The sequence below is a fragment of the Setaria viridis genome, chromosome 2 (genome assembly GCF_005286985.2).
Source record: "Setaria viridis chromosome 2, Setaria_viridis_v4.0, whole genome shotgun sequence".
Classification (NCBI taxonomy): Eukaryota; Viridiplantae; Streptophyta; class Magnoliopsida; order Poales; family Poaceae; genus Setaria; species Setaria viridis.
The window spans coordinates 1,197,859-1,221,741 of NC_048264.2; the positions used below are offsets into that span (position 1 = coordinate 1,197,859).

Genomic DNA, 23,883 nt, shown 5'->3' on the forward strand with positions numbered 1-23,883 from the left:
AGAAATTAGAGCTGCGGTGGGCAAAAAAAAACGATTGGGCCAGAAAAGCATGTGCAGAAGCCGAACTACACATCAGTGTACTTCGCGGGAGCGGCCGCATCTTTCTTCCCCACCTGCCAAGCCGCGCCGCCAGCGCCATGGGGGTGATCACGAGAGCCAAGAAGAGGAGGCTGGAGGAAGAACAAGAGCTCGTCCACCGCATCAGCCGCCTCCCGGACGGCGTCCTTGGCGACATCTTTTCCCTCCTCCCCACCAAAGACGGTGCCCGCACGCAGGTCCTCTCCCAAAATCCCCAAACAACCCTCTCCAATCTCCCATGGTGCAGGGCAGCAAGGAGACCGCCGCCAAGTGCGCGAAGCACTCCGGCACTGGCGAGGACCAGCTCGGCGCGCTCTCCGATGATGTCTTCGTCCTCATCCTCCTCCGCCTCCGCACCCCTGAGGACGCCCGGACCAGCGTCCTCTCCCGCCACTGGCATCGTGTCTGAGCACTCCTCCCGGAGCTCTGCTTCCTCTTCGCCCCAGATCCCCACCGGATCTGCGACGTCCTCGAGGCCTACAAGGCGGCCCTCCGGTACCTCGAGACCCGTGACGCGGCCCTCAACTCCGTGGCGACCTGGCTCCATGCCGCCACGCGCCACCTCTCTGGTCGCCTCTTCTGTTGGACCTCCCAGGACCTCTCAGGTGCACACACGCACCCAAACGCTCAAGCAAAGAAGCAGAGGAAGGAAGAAGATGAACAGTAGTATGAACTCATTGTTGATGGTGACGAACACCCGCAGCGCACACGCACTGGAGTTTTTCTTGCTGTGTTTACAAACGAGCAGTACATAAGGTTTTATAGTTGGGCAGACGTCGGTAGAACGAACTCAACGCTGCCCTTACTCTACCGATTGATCCGCATGCTCCGGCCGTGCGCACAACGCACACCAACACGCTCGATGCGGCTGCCTCAAGCAGATCGCAACAGTCCCTACTGCATGCAGCTCCTCCATGCTACATACGCGGCAAGCTGCAGACAGTGGCAACTCGACAGTTGCGGCGCTCACCACCGCGACCGGACGCAGTGAGCTGCTAGAGCCATCATCGTCGCCAAGGTCGATACACTGCTTCTTTGGCCCAAGGGACGACATCTTCGATCACCTTTGCTCTTAATACCACCTGTTGGACCTCCCAGTCGCACACACGCACCCTAATGCTCAAGAACAGAAGCAGCGGAAGGAAGAAGATGAACAGTAGCACGAACTCACTATTGTTGGCGATGAACGCCGTGTCCTTGCCGCAGTGCCCGTGTTTAAGGTCCACGCATTTGTGCAATGTGAACAGGAATGTCCTAAAGGCCATACAGTACACATTTGCACAGTATATTCCATGGAAGATAGATAGGAGGCCCCTAAACTTGCAATGCAAGTGAAGAAATGAATATGGTTCGTTCGTGTTTATAAGTAGCAAATGAGCATCTGACATCTTGTGGCTTGAAATTTGGTTGCATGGAATAAACTGAAACTTGAAATTTGGCTTGTAGCAAATGTCTCATGCATCCAAATAAAACCATCACTACGGGAGCAAAGTCCTAAAAACACTCAGCAAATCCTTTACTGAGTGTAACACTCGGCAAACGACATTCGGTAAAGTTTCCACTGGCAAAGCGTTGTTTGCCGAGTGTCCTCTGAGATCGTTGGGGGAAAAGATCATTGGACAGCTTGCCGAAGTGTCCTCCGAGAATAAGAAATGGGCCAAAATAAAAACTGGGCCACAAACATGTGCAGAAGCCCAACTTTTTTAATACATATACTTCGTGAGCGCACGCGGCAGGCGCCTGCCCTATCTCCACTCCACCTGCCGCGCCGCCGCCATCGCCATGGGGGTGGTCACGAGAGCCAGGAAGAAGAGGAAGCTGGAAGAAGAACAGGAGTTCGTCGACGACTTTATCAGCGGCCTCCCCGACGGCGTCCTCGGCGACATCGTCACGCTCCTCCCCACCAGGGACGGCGCCCGCACGCAGGTCCTCTCCTCCCGGTGGCGGCACATATGGCGCTCCGCTCCCCTCAACCTCGACCTCCAAAAGCCATTGCGGCACACCCCCGCCAGAGACTTCTCCCGCGTCCTCTCCTCGCACCCCGGCCCCGGCCGCCGCTTCACTATCGACATGCGCTACGTGCTGAGCAGAGACTCCGCTCCCCTCGAGCTTGAAGCCTGGCTCCGGTGCCCCGCCATGGACAGCCTCCAGGAGCTCGAGTTCCACCTCGGCCGTCCGTTTGAATTTCCGCCGCTGCTACCCGCATCACTACGCCGCTTCTCGTGCACCCTTCGCGTCGCCAGCTTCGGCGCCTGCAGTTTCCCGGACGGGAATGCCAACGCGCTCCACCTGCCGCTTCTCAACCAGCTGAGCCTTGTGAGTGTCAGAATCTCAGAGACCTCTCTTCATGCATTGCTCGCCGGCTGCTCTGTCCTTGAGAGCTTGCTGCTAGAAGACACCAATGGCTTCCCTCGAGTCCAGATCATGTCCACTAGCCTCAGAAGCATCGGTGTGTGTTCTCCTTGGGGAGACGACAGGTTGACGCAGCTCATCATCGAGGATGCTCCATCTCTGGAAAGATTACTAATTTTCGGAGGCAGGGAGATGGACATCTCGGTAATATCTGCGCCAAGGTTGCATATTCTGGGGGAACTGCAGGGCAGAGGCCAAATGCTTCGATTTGGCGCCACGGCTCTTCAGGTATTGGGGCATCATTATTCTCACCTTCATTATGATGGATACATGTCCTATAATTCGCCTGATCAAGATGTGTGTAAATTATATGCTTAATTTCACTCAGGGATCGACCGTTGCTAGCTTGACGACGGTGGTGCCAAGTGTTAGGGCTCTAGCTTTATCTCATATGACACCTTGTTTGGATGTGGCTATTAACTTGATAAAGTGCTTTCCCCTCTTGGAGAAGTTGCACGTGGAGGTGACTCTCTGAACCAACTAGAGTGTGCATTTGCGATTTTTAATTTTGGCGCTTATTAGTATTATGTCGAAAGCTAGGCTGACCAATTTTATGTTGGGTTTGCTTTTCCAGATAACACACGATCGGGAGGAAAATACATCATCTGATAAGTACCAGGAACCTATCGGTACTCTTGACATCCGTCTGAGAAAGATCGTGCTAGCATACCTTAATGATAGGGAGCCGGATATTGAATTTGCCAAGTTCTTTGTAATGAATGCAAGCATGCTGGAGTCAATGACGCTTGAGTTTATTGGAAGTGACGCGTGGATTAGAAGACAACGTAGGCTGCTCCAGGTCGAAAAGAGGGCTTCGAAGGGTGCACGATTTGATTTTGTATCTCGTAATAGATCATTTAGTCTTCCTCGTGCCAAGCAAGTACATGAAATGTTAATACTCGACCCCTTTCAAAGGGTTCGTCGGTAGGTCTGGTAACACCAACGACAGATATTTGGTTTCCATTGCTTGACATTTGTTATCTCTTTTCGTGGAATATTGTAATCTGTCATCCGATTTGGTTGCTATATGTTTTGTTTTTAACGGAGAAGAGCTCTTGAGATGCCCATTCTTCTTTTCCACTTGGTCGTCATTGGGATGATTGCAACGACCAAATAATATTAGAGTGAGGTGTTAAAATTTACTACCTCCGTATCGATTTATTTGACGTTGCCTAGTTCAAAAATAAACCAAGCAACGTCGAATTAATTATATGAGTTGGAGGGAGTATTTTGTACTATTCAGCTATCTATCACTGGTAGAGAACTCGGTATTAGTTCTGGTTGGTAGGATGCAAATCTCCCGAAAATCCATCCGGGATAAACTAACCAGGACAAGGGGGGTGTCTTTTGTCCCGGGTCACTCAACCGGGACTAAAGACCCCTTTTTATCCCGGTTGGTAATACCAATCGGGATAAAATAGATCACCATGCCAGGCGCTGAAAAAAAAAAGAAATCACGCCACAAGTTACACGCGAAATATGCGTGTGCGCGCTGCGTGGGATTCGAACCCACAACCTCCAGCCTCGCGCGAAGCTTCCTTGCCATCCCACCTACACAACACATCTGACTATATAGGGGATGCAATCCTTTTGTATTAACTCGTGGGGGACCCTTTTATCCCGGTTGGAAACACCAACCGGGATAAAAGAGGGGTCTTTTATCCCGGTTGGTATTACAAACCTAGATAAAAGGGTTCGAGGGATTTAGTCCTCTTTCAGCTACCCCGTTGGGGACCCTTTTATCCTGGTTTGAAACACCAACCGGGATAAAAGACCCCCCTTTTATCCCGGTTGGTATTACAAACCGGGATAAAAGACCCCCTTCCCCTTTTATCCCAGTTTGAAACACCAACCAGGATAAAAGACTCTTTTATCCCGGTTGGTATTACAAACCGGGATAAAAGAGTCTTTTATCCCGGTTGGTATTACAAACCGGGATAAAAGCTCTCGACCCTTTTATCCCGGTTGGTGTTACCAACCGGGATAAAAGGGCGAGTCTTTTATCCCAGTTGGTGTTTCAAACTGGGATAAAAGGCCTCTCAGGGTCTTTTTTTTCCACTAGCCTTTGCAACCGGGATAAAAGGTCGCGGTTGGTGAGCCCCCCACCAATGACCGAGCTTTAGTCCCGGTTGGTGAACCTTTTATCCCGGGCCAACTTTAAACCGGGACAAAATGGGGCGCATGGAAGGTGAGTTCTCTACTAGTGTATGAATTGTAGCAAACCATGGATTACCATAGTTTTTCCGGTTTACGTATAACAGTTTATTTGAAATATTAAAAGCATACATCGTTTCAAACTTATACATTATCTCTATACATTTAGAAAAGTATGACTAGAGCATGCTTAAAGGAAGTACATAGACTGTTCATGGCTGATATTTATTTATCACCGTAAGATCAAGTATAGCTGATAACTGTTGAATTGATCATCATCTTCAGGAATAGCAGGCTACAATTACTTTTGGCATGCAAACTTTGCCAAAAAGAAAATAGAGTGCATATATTGGCAACAAAATTTGACACCTCTCGTATGGGTGATCATGTGATTGAGCAATGTTGTGTTTTGAATATTTAATTTGACCGATTAATTGATCCATGAAGATGGTGATCGGCCAGTCAAGGGTTTCGGTCATCGTCTGGCAACACATTGAGGGAACTATATCAGAGCATGCAGCAATATATGGTGCTAGTATAGTTCTAATTGCGAATGAAAAGAGAGAGCGCTAAGGCGGCCCCCCGCCAGTGACCACCCGGTCCCGGCGTCCACCCCTCCCGACGGTGAGCTTCCCCTCCCCCTCCCCTGCTCGTCTCCATGGATATATCCAATGTGGATCTCCGTCCAGGGCTCTCTTTCTCCAACAAGGTACGGTCCCTCTTGGGAGCTCGGGTTTCTGCTCGCTCTTCCTCTGCTTCTTCGTGCTTCTGGCTCTTGGCTTCCTTCTCTCGATCAAAGATCAAGCTTTCTGAAAGTAATGTGGCCTTTCTTCTCCAATCGGTTCTTGGAGGATCCTCGGATCTCTTCCAAGTTTCTGAGGTGGATGCTTGGATCTTCAAGTTCTGCGTCTCCTGCAAAGAAGTTGGGCTTCTCATTTATCAGATGGGTTCTTCTCAATGTGATTTTTTCAAAGTGGATTTCAACCTGTTCAATGATCGAGGTTTGCACTTCGCCAAATTGGTTATAGCCAATGCTCAAGGAGCTCACTTTCCATGGATTTCGGTTTCTTCGAGGAAGTCTCCTGTGCTTTTAACTGGGGCCAACTCTCTGCCTCTTGGTCGATCCAAGTTTCGCCGCTGCTCATCACCCTTACAGAAGCTTCATGATGGTTGTTCTTCAGTCGTGGATGTCTCTGATAATCGTCGAACCCGGAGCAAGGTTCTTGATGGGCGTGCCCGGACTCATGAACAGAGAACACAGAAATTTCAAATTTCAAATCAGACCTCTCGTGGCATTAATTTGGACCTTAATCTAGGCGCAATGAGTCAGTCTTTTAAGTCTGTCTTAATGGATAAGCCGGGTTTCCCGAAATTGGTTCCATCGGTTCAAAGTTGGGGAGTGAAGCTGGGCCGGAACCAGTGCTCCAGATGTCTCTCTCACGCCCACTCCAGAGGCTCCTGCTTGAGGCCCATTCGCTGCGGATCTTGTTTCCGTCTGGGCCACTTTGCGGCATCTTGCAGATTCCACCCACGCTTCCCTGGGCTCTCCAAAGATACAGCCTCTTTCCAACCACCATGCCTGGATAACTGGTCTTCCTTTCCGGTGCACACCTGGTTCCAGAATTCAACCCCTATGACTGGTGGGTCCTCTAATGCCCAGGAGGTGGCAGTTGGCACTTTTCAAGATTTGGGTCTTTCTCTGTTGAGTCTACCGGCAGCTGCTCCTAAGGAAACTATTTTTTGGAAACGTCCCTTCAGTGTCGCGGTTCCAGAGGGAGTCCCTTCGTCTTCCTCCCCGGCCTCGGAGCCCACGCAAAAAGCTCCGCCGCCTCCGCCGTCTTTTGTAAACAGTGCACCCTCCTCCAGCCATTCCCCCCAGCCTCACCTCCAAAGCTTCTCCGAAGAGAACCCCTCGTCTTCCTTTGGACCATCGCTTGAGCTGGCCGACCTTCAAGAAGCCTTCATGGCCTACAGGTTCGTTAATCCCGCACCCTTCATGCCAAGGGGATGTCAGCGTCAGATTGTGGGCTTCCGTAAGCCAATGTCTAGGGTGGTTCTCGGTGGAGCGAGGCGGAATCAAAGTGATGTAGCCATTGCAAAGATTGAACCTCTCCCACAGCTACAGGTATCTTTTCAGTCCATACGGGAGCTTCTTGATGATTTTCTGCGAAATCATAAGGGGCTTACTATTCATTCCATTCAACCCTGCCCGTATGGTCAAGCGTATGTTCGATTCCACTTTGTGCATGAAAAGGATTTTCTTATTGGGGGCGGTCAACATCAGTATGGGCAATACAGAATAACCTTTTCTGATCATAATCGGGGTTGGAATAACAGACTCACCACCATGAACTGTGAGGCTTGGGTTATGCTTCTAGGCCTCAATATCGATTACTGGACAAAATCTGACATTGAAAAAGCAGTGGCAGTCTTTGGAAGATTGTTAGTTTGGGAGGAGGACCCGAATAACCTGGCCCGGGTCATTGTTAAAGTCCGAGTAGTGGATTTAACTGAGATCCCCTGGTTCCTGGTCTGCTCAGAAGGAGAGGATTTTGAAGGTAATTCATGGACGGTGCAATGTGAAATTTTACAATACAGGTTATTGGGAGTGGGACCTGAAGATGAGAACCAACCCCCTGATGAAGTTGATCCGCTCTTGTTCGACTTCTTTGGATATGGCCAACCATCCAATGCTGGGAACCATAATGTACCCGGTGCAATGCCTGTGCAAGCCCCGGCTCAACAATGGGGTCTCTGGCCTGAGGGGCCTCAAGGACAAAATGATGCCCCGTTCATTGGGCCCCAGCTGCCACCAGATGTGCCTATTGTGCAAGGTCTCCCAGCCAATCAGGAACAACAAGTCCCACCCCAGGAAGATAATCTTGATGCTTTGGTTCAGGAGGTTCACCCTAATGGTCTTCAATTTGATTTAAATATGGCACTGGATGATGACCTAGGTGGCATTGACAATCTAATTCAAGCAGCAGCTAATCAGGGTGCTGATGATCACATGGAGGATAACATGCAGATTATTGATGGAACTGACTCCTCAGGGAGTGAAGGCCACCCTCCACATAATTTTAATATTGAACCCCCTCAAGTTGATGTTTTCATCCCCCAAGATAATGGTCAGCCACTGCACATGGTTCAGGAGGAAATTAATGAGAACGAGCTCCTGGATGGTAATCAAGATCAAGATCAAGCCCTGGACCAGGGGCCTCAAAACTTTAACATGCAGCTGGGCTTTGTCCAAACTCTTGGGCCTTGTCGAGATCCTGTCTTCTCCCAGTTCCAGAATGCTAAACAGCTTCAAACCACTCAAACACCTGCAGACCTCTACAATCTCTGGGCGAAATACCTTCCACCAGGCAAGACAGACTCCCAGGTGAATGTCCCCCTGTCTTGGTCTCACTTTTTTATGGCCCAACTCCTGAATCCCATGAGCTTTGCCTGGGCCAAAAGCTTCTTGTCTTCACCAGCTATGTCTTTCCTTTACTCTGAGCCGGCTTTAAAAGTCAGCCTACCTAATGTATGTCCAAATGAGATGTCTCCTGACTGTCCTTCCAAGGATTCTTCTAATCAGAATATGGGGTTCAAATCCAAGGGCATTATTTTTGAAGGAAATCTGCATAGTGACATTGCCAGCTCCTCAACCATCCCTTTCGCTCCTGATGTCTTGGAACAAAACTCTCCTGACCATGATGTTTTCAGCCATGAGCCCACAAAGTCACCTTCCACACCTCTAGAAAAGATCATTCAAAAGGTCTCTGCTACCTCTGGTCCTTGGTCCAAGGCCCTGCTCAAGAAGGCACATCACATGAATGATCTAGACAATATTGACTTGGGCTGCACAGTTAATGATGAGGAGCTTCGTAGGAGTAGTAGGAACTCCAGTCACAACCAGGGATACAAAAGCTCTAGCTGTAAAAACAAAAACTGCATTGGTTGTTCAGCAGCCCCTCCTGCCTTATCAAGGGAAACTATCAGAAACCTGGGTGAATCATTCTGTAAGGTGGAAGCCTCCAAGCTAACATCTGATGTTCTGGTCAAGAAGAAGGGCACAGCTCCGGTTGCAAGGAAGCTAGTCAAGAAGAAGTCTGCTGCAGATGCTGAAGATGCACAGGAGCCCCCAAGAAGTAACAAGAAGAAGCCTAAGAAGCAGTAATTCTGGAGGGAATCGGTGGCATCCTTCTCTGCACCTGACCTGTTTTGCCAGAAACTTTATTTTGTTATATGTCTCTCTTATTTTGGTTATGTTTGATGTCTGTGACTGCACCCAGATATTTTGCCTACCTCGGTTTATTCAGAATTGGTTCAGGCATTGTCTGCTTGATGCACGGCAGCCCCCCTTACATAATCTTTTATGAATCACTCTGTGAAAACAAGAGTTTGGAATGTTATGTGTTGGAATGTCAGGGGTATTAATTCTGACAAGAAATGGTTTTCAATTAGAGACAAAATAATTGACAGCAACTGTGATGTCATATGCCTGCAAGAAACTAAGAGAGAACATCTTGATAGCAACTATATTAGAAAATTCTGCCCCCGTGCCTTTGATAAATTTGAATACCGGCCCTCTGTGGGTGCTTCAGGAGGCATTGCAATCATATGGAAATCAAGACTTTTCGATGGGGAATTGGTTTTTACTAATGAGTATGCATTATCAGTGAAATTTTTATCCACAATGTCTGATAATGAATGGATTCTCACAAATGTCTACGGCCCTTGTTTGTTGGAAAGGAAGCAAGACTTCATTAACTGGCTTAAACACGTACAGATGCCTGATGATATTGACTGGTTGATCTTAGGAGACTTTAATCTAATGAGAAGCCCAACAGATAGAAATAAACCAGGAGGCAATGTTACAGACATGCTCTTATTCAATGAAGCTATTAGTTGTCTTGGCCTTATTGAGATTCCACTCAAGTCAAAAAAATTCACTTGGTCAAACAAGCAACAATCACCCCTGCTGGAAAGACTAGATTGGTTTTTTGTCACCCCTTCCTGGGCTTCCTCATACCCAAATACCTTTGCCTACCCTCTTGTGATGGAAACTTCAGACCACACGCCATGCATCATAACCTTTGGTACAGATATTCCGAAAGGAAAAGTTTTTCGTTTTGAGAACCACTGGCTACAACATGATCAGATTATGGATATTATCAAACACGGATGGTCGGTCCCTATACAGGAAACAGATAAAGCTAAGGTTATTACCGCCAAGTTCAAAAACCTCAGAAGGGTGCTCAAAGCATGGCAAGCTCAGTTATCCAGTCTGAAAACAGTCATCTCCAATGTGAAACTCACTCTATCCTTCTTGGAACGAATAGAGGAGTGTAGAGACCTGCTCCTAATTGAATGGAATTTCAAAGATATTTTACAGCAGCACTTACAATCCCTCCTAAAACAGCAAAACACATACTGAAAACAACGTGGAGTTCTTAAGTGGGTAAAATTTGGAGATGAATCTACAAAGTTTTTTCATGTCAATGCAACAATTAAGCATAAAAAGAACTTTATTAGATCCATTGAAGACTCTGATGGTATCCCCCAAACCAGCCACAGGCATAAGGTATCAATTCTCTGGGCGGCCTACAAGGAAAGATTGGGGTCTTCCAATCCTCAACCAATGGAGTTTGATCTATCTCAGCTAATGCACATAGATGATAATTTATCCAGCCTGGAAGCACCTTTCTCCACAGAGGAAATTGATGCAGTCATCACCTCTCTGCCAGGTGACAAGTCCCCAGGACCTGATGGTTTCAACACTGATTTTATCAAAAAGGCATGGCCTATCATTAAGCAAGACTTCTATGCTCTCTGCCAATCCTTCCATGAAACAAATCTATACCTGCAAAGTATCAATGGCTCATACATTACTTTAATTGCCAAAGTAGAGGGAGCTGCCACTGTGTCAGACTACAGGCCCATATCTCTGCTAAATAACTCAGTCAAGTTGATCACCAAATTACTTGCAAACAGACTACAAGGGGTCATAACAAGGCTAGTGCACACCAATCAATATGGATTTATCAAAACAAGAACCATACAGGATTGCCTTGCCTGGGCTTTTGAATATATCCACTTATGCCATAAGTCAAAAAAAGAAATTGTCATTCTGAAATTAGACTTTGAGAAAGCTTTTGACCGCATTGAGCATAATGCAATGCTGGACATTATGAAGCATAAAGGTTTTGGATCACGATGGATCGCATGGATGCAACAAATCTTTGCTTCAGGGACCTCCTCTATTTTACTGAATGGAGTTCCAGGAAAAAGATTTTCCTGCAAAAGAGGAGTTAGGCAAGGTGACCCTCTATCCCCTCTCCTTTTTGTTCTTGGGGCAGATCTGTTACAGTCGATTCTCAACAATGCGAAGGAACAGGGACATCTCCATTTACCAATTCAATTTAATCATAATCAGGACTTTCCAATCATACAATATGCTGATGACACTCTTATCATCATGGAAGGATGCCCTTTGCAACTGCTTCACCTGAAAAACCTTTTACAGTCCTTTGCTACCTCAACTGGGCTTAAGGTAAACTTCAACAAATCCATGATGGTGCCAATCAACATCTCAGAGGAAAGGATACAACAGTTAGCTCAGATCCTTGATTGCACAGTAGGGAAAATGCCCTTCACATACTTAGGACTACCACTGGGTTTGACAAAGCCAAAATTTGAGGAATTTCTCCCTATGGTGAGTCGATGTGAAATAAGATTACTGTCTACTTCAAATCTCCTCTCTGAAGCGGGGAGATTACAGCTAACCAACTCAATTTTCTCTGCCTTGCCGATGTTTCATATGAGTACCCTGCTGCTACCTAAATCAGTCTATAAACAAGTGGATAAGTATAGAAAACACTGCTTTTGGAGAGGCTCGGATATCAACAACAGGAAACCACCTAAAGCTGCATGGGACATGGTAACTTTACCAAAAAAGGAAGGTGGACTAGGGGTCCTGAATCTACAGACACAGAATGAGGCTCTGTTACTCAAATTCTTGCATAAATTTTACAATAAAGAAGATATCCCGTGGGTTCATCTAATATGGGAAAAATACTATGGAAATGGTAAACTGCCAGGCGCTGCTTCTAAAGGATCCTTTTGGTGGCGGGATATCATCAAACTCTTGGACAAATTCAAAGGTTTAGCCTCAGTGTCTGTGAAGGACGGCAGTACATGTCTTTTATGGCATGATCTATGGAATAATAAGGTGCCAGCACAAGTGTATCCTCACCTATTCTCCTTTACTCGGGACAAATGCCTATCTCTGAAGAGAGCTTATTCGATCACAGACTTACAACATCTCTTCTTTCTGCCCTTGACACCACAAGCCTATGATCAATTGATTAATCTGGCTGAAGACCTAGAAAGCCTAGAGCTCTCGCCTGATTCAGACTATTGGACATACATCTGAGGTAATGCTCTTTTCTCTTCATCAAAGGCATATAAGGCTCTCATTGGGCATAGAAGCACCCACCCAGTTTTTAATTGGCTATGGAAATCCCGGTGTCAAAAGAAACACAAAGTCTTCTTTTGGTTGGTTTTGAAAGATAGACTTAGTACACGGGATATCATGCGGCGCAAACATATGGTTATGCCTTCTTACAATTGTGTCCTGTGCTCTCACAACAAAACTGAGACTCTGTTTCATCTCCTGCTTGAATGCCCCTTTGCTCAAGAATGTTGGATCCATCTAGGCATTTTCGCCGACTTACAACTAGACCCTTATTCCATTTTGACCTCCTTCAAAATGCAGCTTCAGGTTCCTTTCTTCATGGAAATAATCATAATTATGAGCTGGTGCATATGGATGACAAGAAATAATTTAATCTTCAGAGGTATACCACCGACAATGCAAGGGGCCATCTTGAGGTTTAAATCTACTTATTCATTAGTCCTACATAGAGTTAAAGAGGCCTCCAAACAATCAATGGTTGAATGGCTAGAGCTTATGTTGTAATCCTCATGATTTTCTTTTTATCTTTTTTTGTTTCTTAGATTCGAACTGGTTTGCTCTTTGTAATCCTTCTACTTCTTTTCTCTTTAAGTAATATATAACCAGCAGGGCTAAAGCCCTCCTGTTTCCATCAAAAAAACACATTGACATGGCGGCCGTCGTCAACGTGTGATTGGGCCAGAAATTAGAGCTGCGGTGGGCAAAAAAAAATGATTGGGCCAGAAAAGCATTCGCAGAAGCCGAACTACATCAGTGTACTTCGCGGGAGCGGCCGTCTTTCTTCCCCACCTGCCAAGCCGCGCCGCCAGCGCCATGGGGGTGACCACGAGAGCCAAGAAGAGGAGGCTGGAGGAAGAACAAGAGCTCATCCACCGCATCAGCCGCCTCCCGGACGGCGTCCTTGGCAACATCTTTTCCCTCCTCCCCACCAAAGACGGTGCCCGCACGCAGGTCCTCTCCTCCCGGTGGCGCCACAGCTGGCGCTCCGCTCCCCTCAACGTCGGCGTTGTCATCTACGAGGACGACCCAACAATTCCTCTCGACGGCATCTCCCGCATCCTCTCCTTGCACCCAGGTCCCGGCCGCCGCTTCTCTATCCGCTCCGACAGCTGGGCCATGGCATGGCTGGCTCCGGTTTCCCTACGTCAACAACATCCAGGAGCTCGAGATCCACTTCCACTGTTGGAATTAGAGGCATTTTGCGATTAATTTTAATCCGAAATATAGAAAAATATGACAGTAAGGATAGCATAAATAGGAACTTGATCTATTGTATTTGCAATGAACATAAAGCATGCAATAGATACTATGAAACGCAAGAACTGAACCAGGACGTTCATAAGGGAGTACCCTGAGGCGGGGCTAGTTCCGGAGAAATCAGATACGCCATTACCCAACATCATTAGTTGAGTTTGTTCGAAGTAGGTGATTAGAGGTTGATGCTGTGCAGGTGAACGCAGTGCATTTGCGCCTTCAGGAAGTAAATGTGCACAGCAAGCAGTCGCGCAGATGCGCTCCCCAAAAGCTTGATCACCCTAATACTCCTCGGGTGCAGAGTCTCTGGCAAAGGGCGCAGCTTCGAAGGTCTTCTCTTCCAGCGAAATCCGTGCACACAGATCACCGGAACGGAGACAGCAAAAATGTAGCGCAACAATGGAGGAAAGCTCTGGTGGTTTGTGTTTTCGTGTACGAAAGAAGGAGAAGTAGCACCTCTCTTGTAGGCACCAGAAGAGCCTTGGATGCCCAGGTTAATGCAGCAATCAAATGGTCAGTTTCTAGTAACTGCCAGCCATTAGCAGTCGTCAGTTACTAGTCATTTGTTATCAACTATTCAATCATCAATTACTAGTCACTAAATGTGTGTCCGTTACTTTTCATCAACTATGATCAAAAATTGCAAAACCTGACCAAGCCCACACATCACATCATGTCCAGTCATGTCACGTCGCGTCTCGGCTCGGCTCGGCACGGCACGGCTTGGTGATGAGAGCGAGCGCGCGCGTGTGTGGCATCCTGCTATCCCTCCCTCAACTTGTCAACATGTGCAACACGGCTCCACCTTATAGGTTGGTTATAGATCCTCTCAACTTCCAAGTTGGTTTTATTCTATTTGTAACTACCACCACTAATGGGCCTTGGGATATATTTGATCAATTAAATAATGGGCCAAAAACCCAATTATGCTAACAATCCCCACCAAATTCCAAGGCTCATTTGGGAATTTGCTCCATTGCTGTTGGATATACCAGTGTTTCGATGGAGACATGAATAAGGTTGAACATCCACCTAGAACATAAGCTACATTTATCCACAACTGAACAATGGACTATACCTTGAATTGTCAGTTTTGTGCAAGCAAGTTTCACTTAAGTCCTTTACCGATACTAGGCTGCAAAATGCATCTCCTCTTGTTGAAGCATGTAAGTCTTACTTTTGGGCCTTTCATGAGTCTCTAGAGATTACCCAATCTCATAGACTGTGACTAACAATCAAACTCATATAGGTGTGTTCCTCTAAAGATGTTTCTGCAGATTAACATCTTTGCTTAGGCCACTCGGATCATATTAAGGTGTTTACCAACCTGCCATGCAAATTTAGATAAGATTGCATCTCCAACGGAGTGGGTTCCTACAATAGTACTCCCCTTCTCAGTTAGTCAAATAGCTTGTTTCACCATTCTAGTTCACAGGATCTCCGATCAAATAGAATAGGTTACCACTATGACTTAACTCTCATGTGGGTCTCATTCCCATCTCCCTCGATGCCTCGTCTATCACATTTTGTGAAAGACCTTTCGTGAATTGATCTACCAGATTTTTAGCTGTTTGGACATAGTCCAGTGCTACCACTCCGGAGTTTCTCATCTTTCTGACAGACTTCAGCCGCCTCTTCACATGTCTTGATGACTTCATATTATCCTTAGAACTGTTCACCTTGGCAATCACTATTTGATTATCACAGTTCATTAGAATAGCTGGTATCAGTTTCCCAACCACTGGCAAATCCGACAAAAGATCACGAAGCCATTCAGCCTCAACTGTGGTGGTATCCAGTGCTATGAGTTATGCTTCCATTGTTGACCTCGTTAAGATGGTTTGCTTGCAAGACTTCCAAGAAACAGCACCACCTCCAAGCATGAACACATATCCACTTGTGGCTTTTATCTCATCAGCATCTAATATCCAGTTTGAGTCACTATAGCCTTCCAGTACCCTAGGATACCCAGCATAATGAATTCCATAACTCGTTGTGCCTATTAGATAGCGCATTACTCTCTCAAGAGCATGGCAGTGATCATCTCCAGGATTTGAGACAAATCTGCTGAGTTTGCTCACAGCAAATGAGATGGCAGGCCTCATAGCGCTAGCTAGATACATTAGCGAGCCAATGATTTGAAAATATCTCAATTGATCCCTTGCGATTCTACGGTTTTTCCGCAATATCACACTGGAATTGTAAGGCGTGGGAGCAGGCTTGCAGTCACTATAACCAAAGCAACTCAAGATCTTCTCCACATAATGGGATTGCAAAAGTGTAATCCCACCATTACCTTCTCTCAGGTTCAAAATTAGATCAGCCACTCCCATATCTTTCATCTCAAAACTTTGAGACAAAAATCTCTTAACCTCCTCAATCACATTGAGATTGGTATCAAAGATCAATATGTCATCAATATACAAACACAAGATCACTCCTTTTCCCCCACCAAAATGGTAGATACGCACTTGTCGGCTTCATTCACAACAAAGCCGGCTGACTTGAGAGTCTTGTCAAACTTCTCATGCCATTGCTTAGGAGCCTGTTTCAGTCCATACAAAGATTTTAACAACTTGTGCACCTTTCCTTCATGACCTTCTACTACATAACCATCAGGCTGATCCATATAAATTTCCTCATCTAACTCTCCATTAAGGAAGGCTGTCTTAACATCCATCTGATGGATGAGAAGCCCTTGTGAGGTAGCTAAGGATAGTAGTACTCGAATCGTGGTCAATCTAGCAAGTGGTGAGTAAGTATCAAAATAATCTTCGCCTTCTTTCTGGGTGTAACGCTTGGCCACAAGTCTTGTCTTGTACTTTTCAATAGTACCATCAGGTCTAAACTTTTTCTTAAACACCCACTTACATCCTACAGGTTTGCACCCGTATGGACGATCAACAAGCTCCCAAGTCCCATTAGATATTATGGAATCCATCTCACTTTTGATTGCTTCCTTCCAATAGTCAGCATCAGGAGATCCATAAGCCTCAGCAATAGTTCTAGGAGTGTCATCTGCAAGGTACACAACGTAGTATCACCAAAAGAATTTGCAGTCCTTCATCTTTTACTCTTTCGAGTCCTTTCATTGTCATCCTTCTCATGATTCTCCTCAAGTGGTTGTTCAAAGTGTACTACTGTATCATTACATTCAGGGGAATTAACAGATTCATAACTAGAGTTGCTAGATGTTTCATTCATAGGAAAAATATTCTCAAAAAATGTGGCATCTCTGGACTCCATGATTGTACCAACATGCATGTCCGGTACTCTAGATTTAATTATCAAGAATCTATATCCAATACTATGAAAACCAAAGCCTAGAAAGACACAATCAACTGTTTTCGGTTCGAGCTTGTGCTTCTTAGCAATTGGTGCATTAACCTTTGCCAAGCAACCCCAAGTACGCAAGTATGAGAGTGTTAGTCTTTTATTTTTCCATTCCTTGAATGGTGTTTTCTCTTTGTTTTTCATAGGAACTCTGTTAAGAGTATGACAGGCAGTCAACATGGCTTCACCCCATCATTCCCAAGAAAGTCTAGCTGCTTCTAACATGGTGTTAACCATCTCAGTTAGAGTACGGTTCTTCCTTTCAGCCACTCCATTTGACTCAGGAGAATAAGGTGGTGTTTTTTCATGAATAATGCCATGTTCCTCACAGAACAAATTGAACTCATTTGAAAAGTACTCTCCACCTCGATCCGATCTAACACGTTTTATCTTCCTCTCAAGTTGATTTTCAACTCCAGCCTTATAGATCTTGAAAAACTTAAATGCCTCATCTTTCGATTTAAGCAAATACACATAGCAATATCTAGTAGAATCATCTATCAAAGTCATGAAATATCTCTTTTCACCTTTAGTCAACACACTATTTATTTCGCTGAAGTCCGAATGAATTAATTCTAATGGTAACAAAGTCCTCACCTCAGCATCCTTGTGAGGCTTGCAGGGTTGCTTAGATTGCACACACACTTGACATTTAGTAATTTTTACCAAAGTGAATTTCGAAATTAAACTCAAATTAGCTAGCCACAACATACAATCAAAATTAACATGACAAAATCGTGAATGCCAAACATTTGACTCATCGTCATTACATACATGATTCACAAATTTATTACAAGAGTCTGATAATGATAAATGGAACAAACCATCACAATCATATCCTTTACCAACAAAGGAGCCAACCTTAGAAACAACACATTTGTTCAATTCAAACACCAACTTAAAATCATCCTTACAAAGAAGGGATCCGCTAACAAGATTTTAATTTATTGAGGTGACATGCTGCACATTCTTCAGCCGCACGGTCTTTCCCGAAGTAAACTTCAGATCGACCATACCAATACCACGAACAGCAACACGTGAGTTGTTCCCTATCAACACAGATCCAATCCCTGTGACCTGGTAAGAGGAAAACAAAGAAATATCAGCACACACATGTATATTAGCACCGGTGTCAATCCACCAATTTGGTAAATGACTAACTGAAAGAACAAAAGTACGATTACCATACCCTGATGTTCCCTTCTCAGCATCACTAATAACAATATTAGCAAACTTCTTCTGCCCGTGTTGTTGCTTGTCCTTGCGGTCCTTGCAGTCCTTGGCCCAATGGTCAGAACCATCGCACACAAAGCACTTTCCCTTGTTGTTCTTCTTTTTCTTAAAGTTGGTAGTCTGAGTAGACTTGTGTTGAGACTCAATTTTCGCTTTTCCCTTATTCTTGTGGGATTGGAAGTACCTTTTCTGCACCATATGAGCGATAGAACCTCCCTCATTGCTACGCGCACGTGAATCCTTTGCTCTCGCCTTTTCTTCAACATCAAGAGTGCCGATAAGACCGGCTATGGTGAACTCATGTCTCTTATGTTTCAGAGTAGTAGCAAAGTTCCTCCATGAAGGAGGCAATTTGACAATGATACCACCGGCCATAAATTTATCCAGCATCTCACACCTAACATTCACAAGATCCTTTGCAAGAGCTTGTAACTCATGAGCCTGTTCAACTACAGAACTGTCATCAACCATCTTGTAGTCGTAGAACTGCTCTATGATGTACAACTCGCTCCCTGCATCGGATACCCCAAAATTTGCCTGGAGTGCATCCCACATTGCCTTGCCAGAGGGAAGCTACATATATGAATCGATCAAGTTCTTAGCAAGAACACTGATCCTAGCCCCTTTGAACAAATTGTTGTCAGTAGACATGTATACACTATCCTCCGTGGAGGTGTGCGGTCCCACAGGACGCTCATGGGTAATGAACAACACGTTCATAGCCGTGAGCCACAACTCAAGTCTGCCAACCCATCTCTTGTAATTCGTTCCATCAAATACATTCGGTTTCAATTGCGCAGCAAAGCCGACTACCGAAAAAGCCCTATCAAGTTTTTGGATTGTTGGAATTAGAGGCATTTTGCGGTTAGTTTTAATCTGAAATATAGAATAAAACATGACAGTAAAGATAGCATAAATAGGAACTTGATCTATTGTATTTGCAATGAACATAAAGCATGCAATAGATACTATGAAACGCAAGAACTGAACCAGGACGTTCATAAGGGAGTACCCTGAGGCGGGGTTAGTTCTGGAGGAACCAGATGCACCATTACCCAACATCGTTAGTTGAGCTTGTTTGAAGTAGTTGATCAGAGGTTGATGCCGTGCAGGTGATCGCAGTGCAGTTGCACCTTTAGGAAGTAGATGTGCACAGCGAGCATACGCGCAGATGCGCTTGCTAAAAACTTGATCGCCCTTCTACTCCTCGGGTGCAGAGTCTCTGGCAAAGGGCGCAGCTTCGGAGGCCTGCAAAAATGCAGCGTAGTAGTGGGGGAAAGCTCTGGTGGTTTGTATGTTCGTGTACGAAAGAATGAGAGGTAGCACCTCTTTTGTAGGCACCAAAAGACCCTTGGATGCCCAGGTTAATGCAACAATCATATGGTCAGTTTGTGGTAACTGCCAGCAATTAGCAGTCGTCAGTTACTGGTCATTTGTTATCAACTATTCAATCATCAGTTACTAGTCATGAACCCCACACATCACATCACATCCGGTCGCGTCGTGGCTCAGCGAGGTGTGGCCATGACCTGCTGCTCCTGGGGTCGCTGCTGCTGCCGGCGTCGCTGCACCGCTTCTCGTCCACCCTCGCTGCCGCCAGCTTCGACACCTGCGTCTTCCCGTCGGATTGTGGAAACATTGCCATGCCGCTTCTCAAGCAGCTGACCCTTCTCCATGTCATGATCTCGGAGACCTCCCTGCATGCCTGGCTCGCCGGCTGCCCTGTCCTGGAGAGCTTGCTGCTGCTTGACAACGAAGGCTGCCCTCGAGTAAAGATCATCACGTCCCTTAGCCTCAGGAGCGTCGGTGTGGGTTCTAGATGGAGAGAGGGAGGCCTCCGGTTCGAACAGCTCGACGTCGAGGATGCCTCATGCCTGGGAAGATTGTGCATTCCTATTATTTTGCCACTTACGACTGTTATACTATATCTATGGTTGTTCTAGAGCTAGCTAGGTTGACCATGCAATGCATTGGCTGATTCACACCATTTTCATGCTTGCTTTGCTTTTTCAGACAACACATACATGTTGGGGAGGAAAATGAACCATATGATGAATATTGGAAACTTACTGATGATGGTACCCTTAACACATTCGGCTGAGAAAAATTGTGCTACCATACTATCAGGACAGCAACTTGCATGTTAACTTCGCCAAGTTCTTTGTGAGAAATGCGGGCGTGCTGGAGTCGATGAGGTTTGATTTTGTATCTCATGTTGGGTCATTTAGTCTTCTGCCTGAGGAGCAAGTGCATGATCTGTCAATACTGGACCCCTTTCAAAGGACTCCTTAGTAGGCCTGATAACACCAATCAGAGACATTTTGGTCAGTTTTTCAGACAAGGTTTAGTCAGTTTTCAGTACCTTGACATTTGTTATCTCTTTTATTTCTCGGAATATATACTTAATTTGTCATCTGATTTGGTGATATTTTTCGTTTTAAACGGAGAGGAGCTCTTGAGATGCCCATTGTTCTTTTCCACCTGGTTGTCATTGGAATGATTGCAACTTGTACGCTGTATAGTCCATTCAGTTTTCTTGAATCACAATTGCCAATGTTCAGTCCAGCAATGTTCAGAATTCAGAGCTTGTTTGTTCTTGAGGAATCTGCTTCCAGGTATACACTGAAAAATGAAGTTATGTCTTGCTTTCACGTCGACTGTGATATGAGCAGAAGCAGAACAGGTGGAATGGCATATTCCCGTATTCCTTATTTCAGAACAACTGCAATGTTGCAATCCCTTGGTCTCAAAACTTTTTTTTCTAGAATACGCAGGAGAGCTGCGTATCTTTGTATTAAGAAGAAAGATCGTTTGAAACGTTACAATGCGGGCCAACCGGGCAGACGCACACGGTCTGAACAACACTATTGTATGGGTAGAAAACATACTGCAATCTGATAGTTTCCTAGTCTCCTCTCTTTAATGCCATTCAACAGGATCATTTAACCTTACGAGTTAATGTCTAGTGCCAGTGCTAAGGAATATCAAAATGCCAGCAGATCCTTGAAAAATTTATAATCCATCATCATACTATGTTTTCAATTAGTTCATGTTTTATTTTTTCACTCCTGAACCTCTGAAAGTCCTTTCCACCTTCATGAGGTTTTACATTCTCGAAGCTGTTAGATTGTTGAAGCTACAACTTGTTGGCCCCTGCTGTTGAGTGGAAATTTGATTCCAGAACCTGCTGGTTTTACTTAAAAAAATGTTTTCCCCCTACAGAATTTGGAGCAGCTTTTACAATTCAGAGACCAAGAGGTGGTGCTTCAAGTGCTTCTCAGTCGAAGAGGAAATTGGTTAGTAGGAATGGAAAATAGAATGAGCGAGCATTTGAAACTGAAACACTACAAACCACTACATTGTTCCCGCCTGAGTTTAGTTTGGTTCAACATCTTGTGCCTTGAAATTTGGTTGCATAAAGCTGAAACCTGCTGACTTCTGTTGATATCACACAATCTGGTAAGCATCCAAACACATCTGTCATTTCTGAATCAACAATGCATTGGGGAAAAGATCATGGGACAGCTTCAGCCTGAGAGGTCCTTACCCACAGGCAAACCACAAGCAGAAATAAAAATTACTGACATCACCATCAAAGAATAGCAAGTTCAGATTCTGAGCTTTTGGCTACAACAAAAACACTCTGTCACCTATCATCTTGATTTCATCAGCTATATAAGTAGAATGATTTATTCTACGAAACATACAGGTAGTATATAGGATGAATCGACCATGTATCATCTACCTGAGCTGCGTCCGGTTCCACGGCCCGTGCGCGCTCGGCGACGCCATGTCCTCACCACGGTGCCCGTGCCTGCAGAGGCTCACCGTCGACGACTCCCGTGGACTGGGCGATCTCACCATCAACTCGGTGTCGCTGCTGCAAATGGAGCTCAGGAACCTGCGCGGGTTGTGGCAGGTCACTGTTGTGGCGCCGGCGCTCACAGAGCTAACTGTGATATACTGCTTTCGCAACGATGACACTCAACCGGTTGCAAACATCTCAGCCCCTCAGCTGGTGAGCCTCGAGTGGAAAGATGCGTATGATCCAAGCTCCGTCCATCTTGGCAAGATGGCACATCTCCGATGGCTGGGCACCTTTTATCTTGTATATGGACAAGATGGCCTTAGTCACAATCACTCTTGTTTAACGCTCTTGCAGCGCTTTGAGGCCATTGAAACCCTTTTTCTCACACTGGCATATATGCGGGTGAGATTCTCTTATCTGAAATTATGCCATCGTAGTATCATACTGATATGTCATTGTAACATCTTTGATTACCTGGGTACAGTTTGAAATTGGATAGCAAGATCCGTCCATTTTTCTGTGACATGCCCACCAAGAATGGTCCTAGGACCTAGGCTACCACACTGTAGAATTCGCTCAGCCATGCATATGATTATTCTTCGTTTAAAAAAACTTTACATTGAAGCAAATGCCCTAAATAAATGGATGTACCATTTCAACTGTTTTCTGAATGCGATATATATGTAGAGTTATATATATAGTTGTCCTCGTGGTGGTGGTATTCATGTTGAAATATTCTCACTTGTTTTGCTTTGCGACGTTGCTGAGCACACTCAATTATCCTTCTTTTCCAATATATCTTGGCGATACATGAGATTTGTAGCATTTTCTAGACAACTAGTGCACAGTTTTTTGTGGCTTGCAATGGCTAGGTTTTGTATAAGAAACCCAAAGTGAGCTTGATAGCTGACAACACCAATTTTCTGCTTGCTCACAACAATAGGCAGCCTGCGACAATCACTTGAAGTAGTGATATGTTTCTTTCTCTTTTTAACTTTCGTATATGACTTATTCTTGTACTGTCTATGGACATGCAGGAGATAGAGAACTACCCATACTTGATGGAGGACATGACGGTGCTCCCTGACATTACATTTTTGTGTCTGGTTGTGATTGCAAGTGGACATGCCTTTGGGGCCAGCTCATTCCATGCTCTCAGACTGTGTACTGGTATAAGAAGACTGACGCTGCTATTTGCTGCTCCTAGTGGCTTGGAGGTAAAGCTGTCCTTTTCAACAGGGCAAAAGCTATCCCTTGTTTATCTAATATTCCTTCTAGTCACAAAAAAGAAGTGGCGTTTGGGGGTTTTGCATTTCCCCTTCTTTTTTTTTTGCCATGCTAAGGTGTATCTGTGGTAACTATGTGGCCCATTTATCTCCTAATAATTAAAAATTAATCTATAATTTTAACTGAGTGATATACTATTTGGAATGTAAATAGTTGTTATTTTAGTTGTTGTCAGCCTGTTTGAAGTATGTGGCAGTGTCAGAAATTTGACTGTGTTGTTGAATGGCAGTTTGACAGTTCAGTGTTGGTAATATAAATAGTTGAGAGATAATAATATGGCAGTGGACAAAGTTGAATTAGTCGTTTCTTTAGAAGTTTAGGTATATTTTTTCTTTAAAAAATAATCTTTCCTTACTTCCATTGACAACGTATGCCCTAAGGTTAACTCAAAATTTTCTTGAATTTGGACTACTGATTGCATGTTATGGTGGTTTGTGGGAATATTGTGATTTTATAAGAGAAAATATGCCCTAGTTGATGATATATTGACATATCTCAAAAGTATCAAGGAATCTGTCAAATTAATATTTCTCTGTTTTTGCCAGTCATGATCAATTGATCTTATTAACTTGATATACTCCTTGTGTCAGGCACAAACTGTATTGCCCATCAGGTTGTATCTGTCATCAGCCAGCAGAGTGGGAAACTGAGGGACTCTCATTGAATCATCTTGAAGAAGTTGAAATCCGTCACCTGAGAGGATCTGAACATGAAGTTGCTTTTGTAACGCGGTTATACAGTTGGGCGACAGTGCTAAAACAGATTAAAGTAACTTTCTACTATTCGATCCCTGAAATCAAGGCCAAGGAATTGTATCAGATGTTTTGGAGCTTCTCTAGGCCAGGAATGCGAATGACAT

General features: G+C 45.0%; 1 protein-coding gene and 1 pseudogene across 1 annotated transcript; one reads left to right on the forward strand and one right to left on the reverse strand.

Annotated features, from left to right (window-relative positions):
- Nucleotides 1-14,841: 14,841 nt before the first annotated feature.
- LOC140221772 (uncharacterized) lies at nt 14,842-19,574 on the reverse strand (annotated as a pseudogene).
- On the forward strand, nt 19,573-23,674 carry LOC140221773 (uncharacterized). The gene is made up of 6 exons (XM_072291726.1): nt 19,573-19,814; nt 19,943-20,007; nt 21,152-21,225; nt 21,639-22,139; nt 22,775-22,954; nt 23,615-23,674. The coding sequence occupies exons 1-6, from the start codon at nt 19,573-19,575 to the stop codon at nt 23,672-23,674; spliced, it is 1,122 nt and encodes a 373-aa protein (XP_072147827.1).
- The last annotated feature ends 209 nt before the right edge of the window (nt 23,675-23,883 follow it).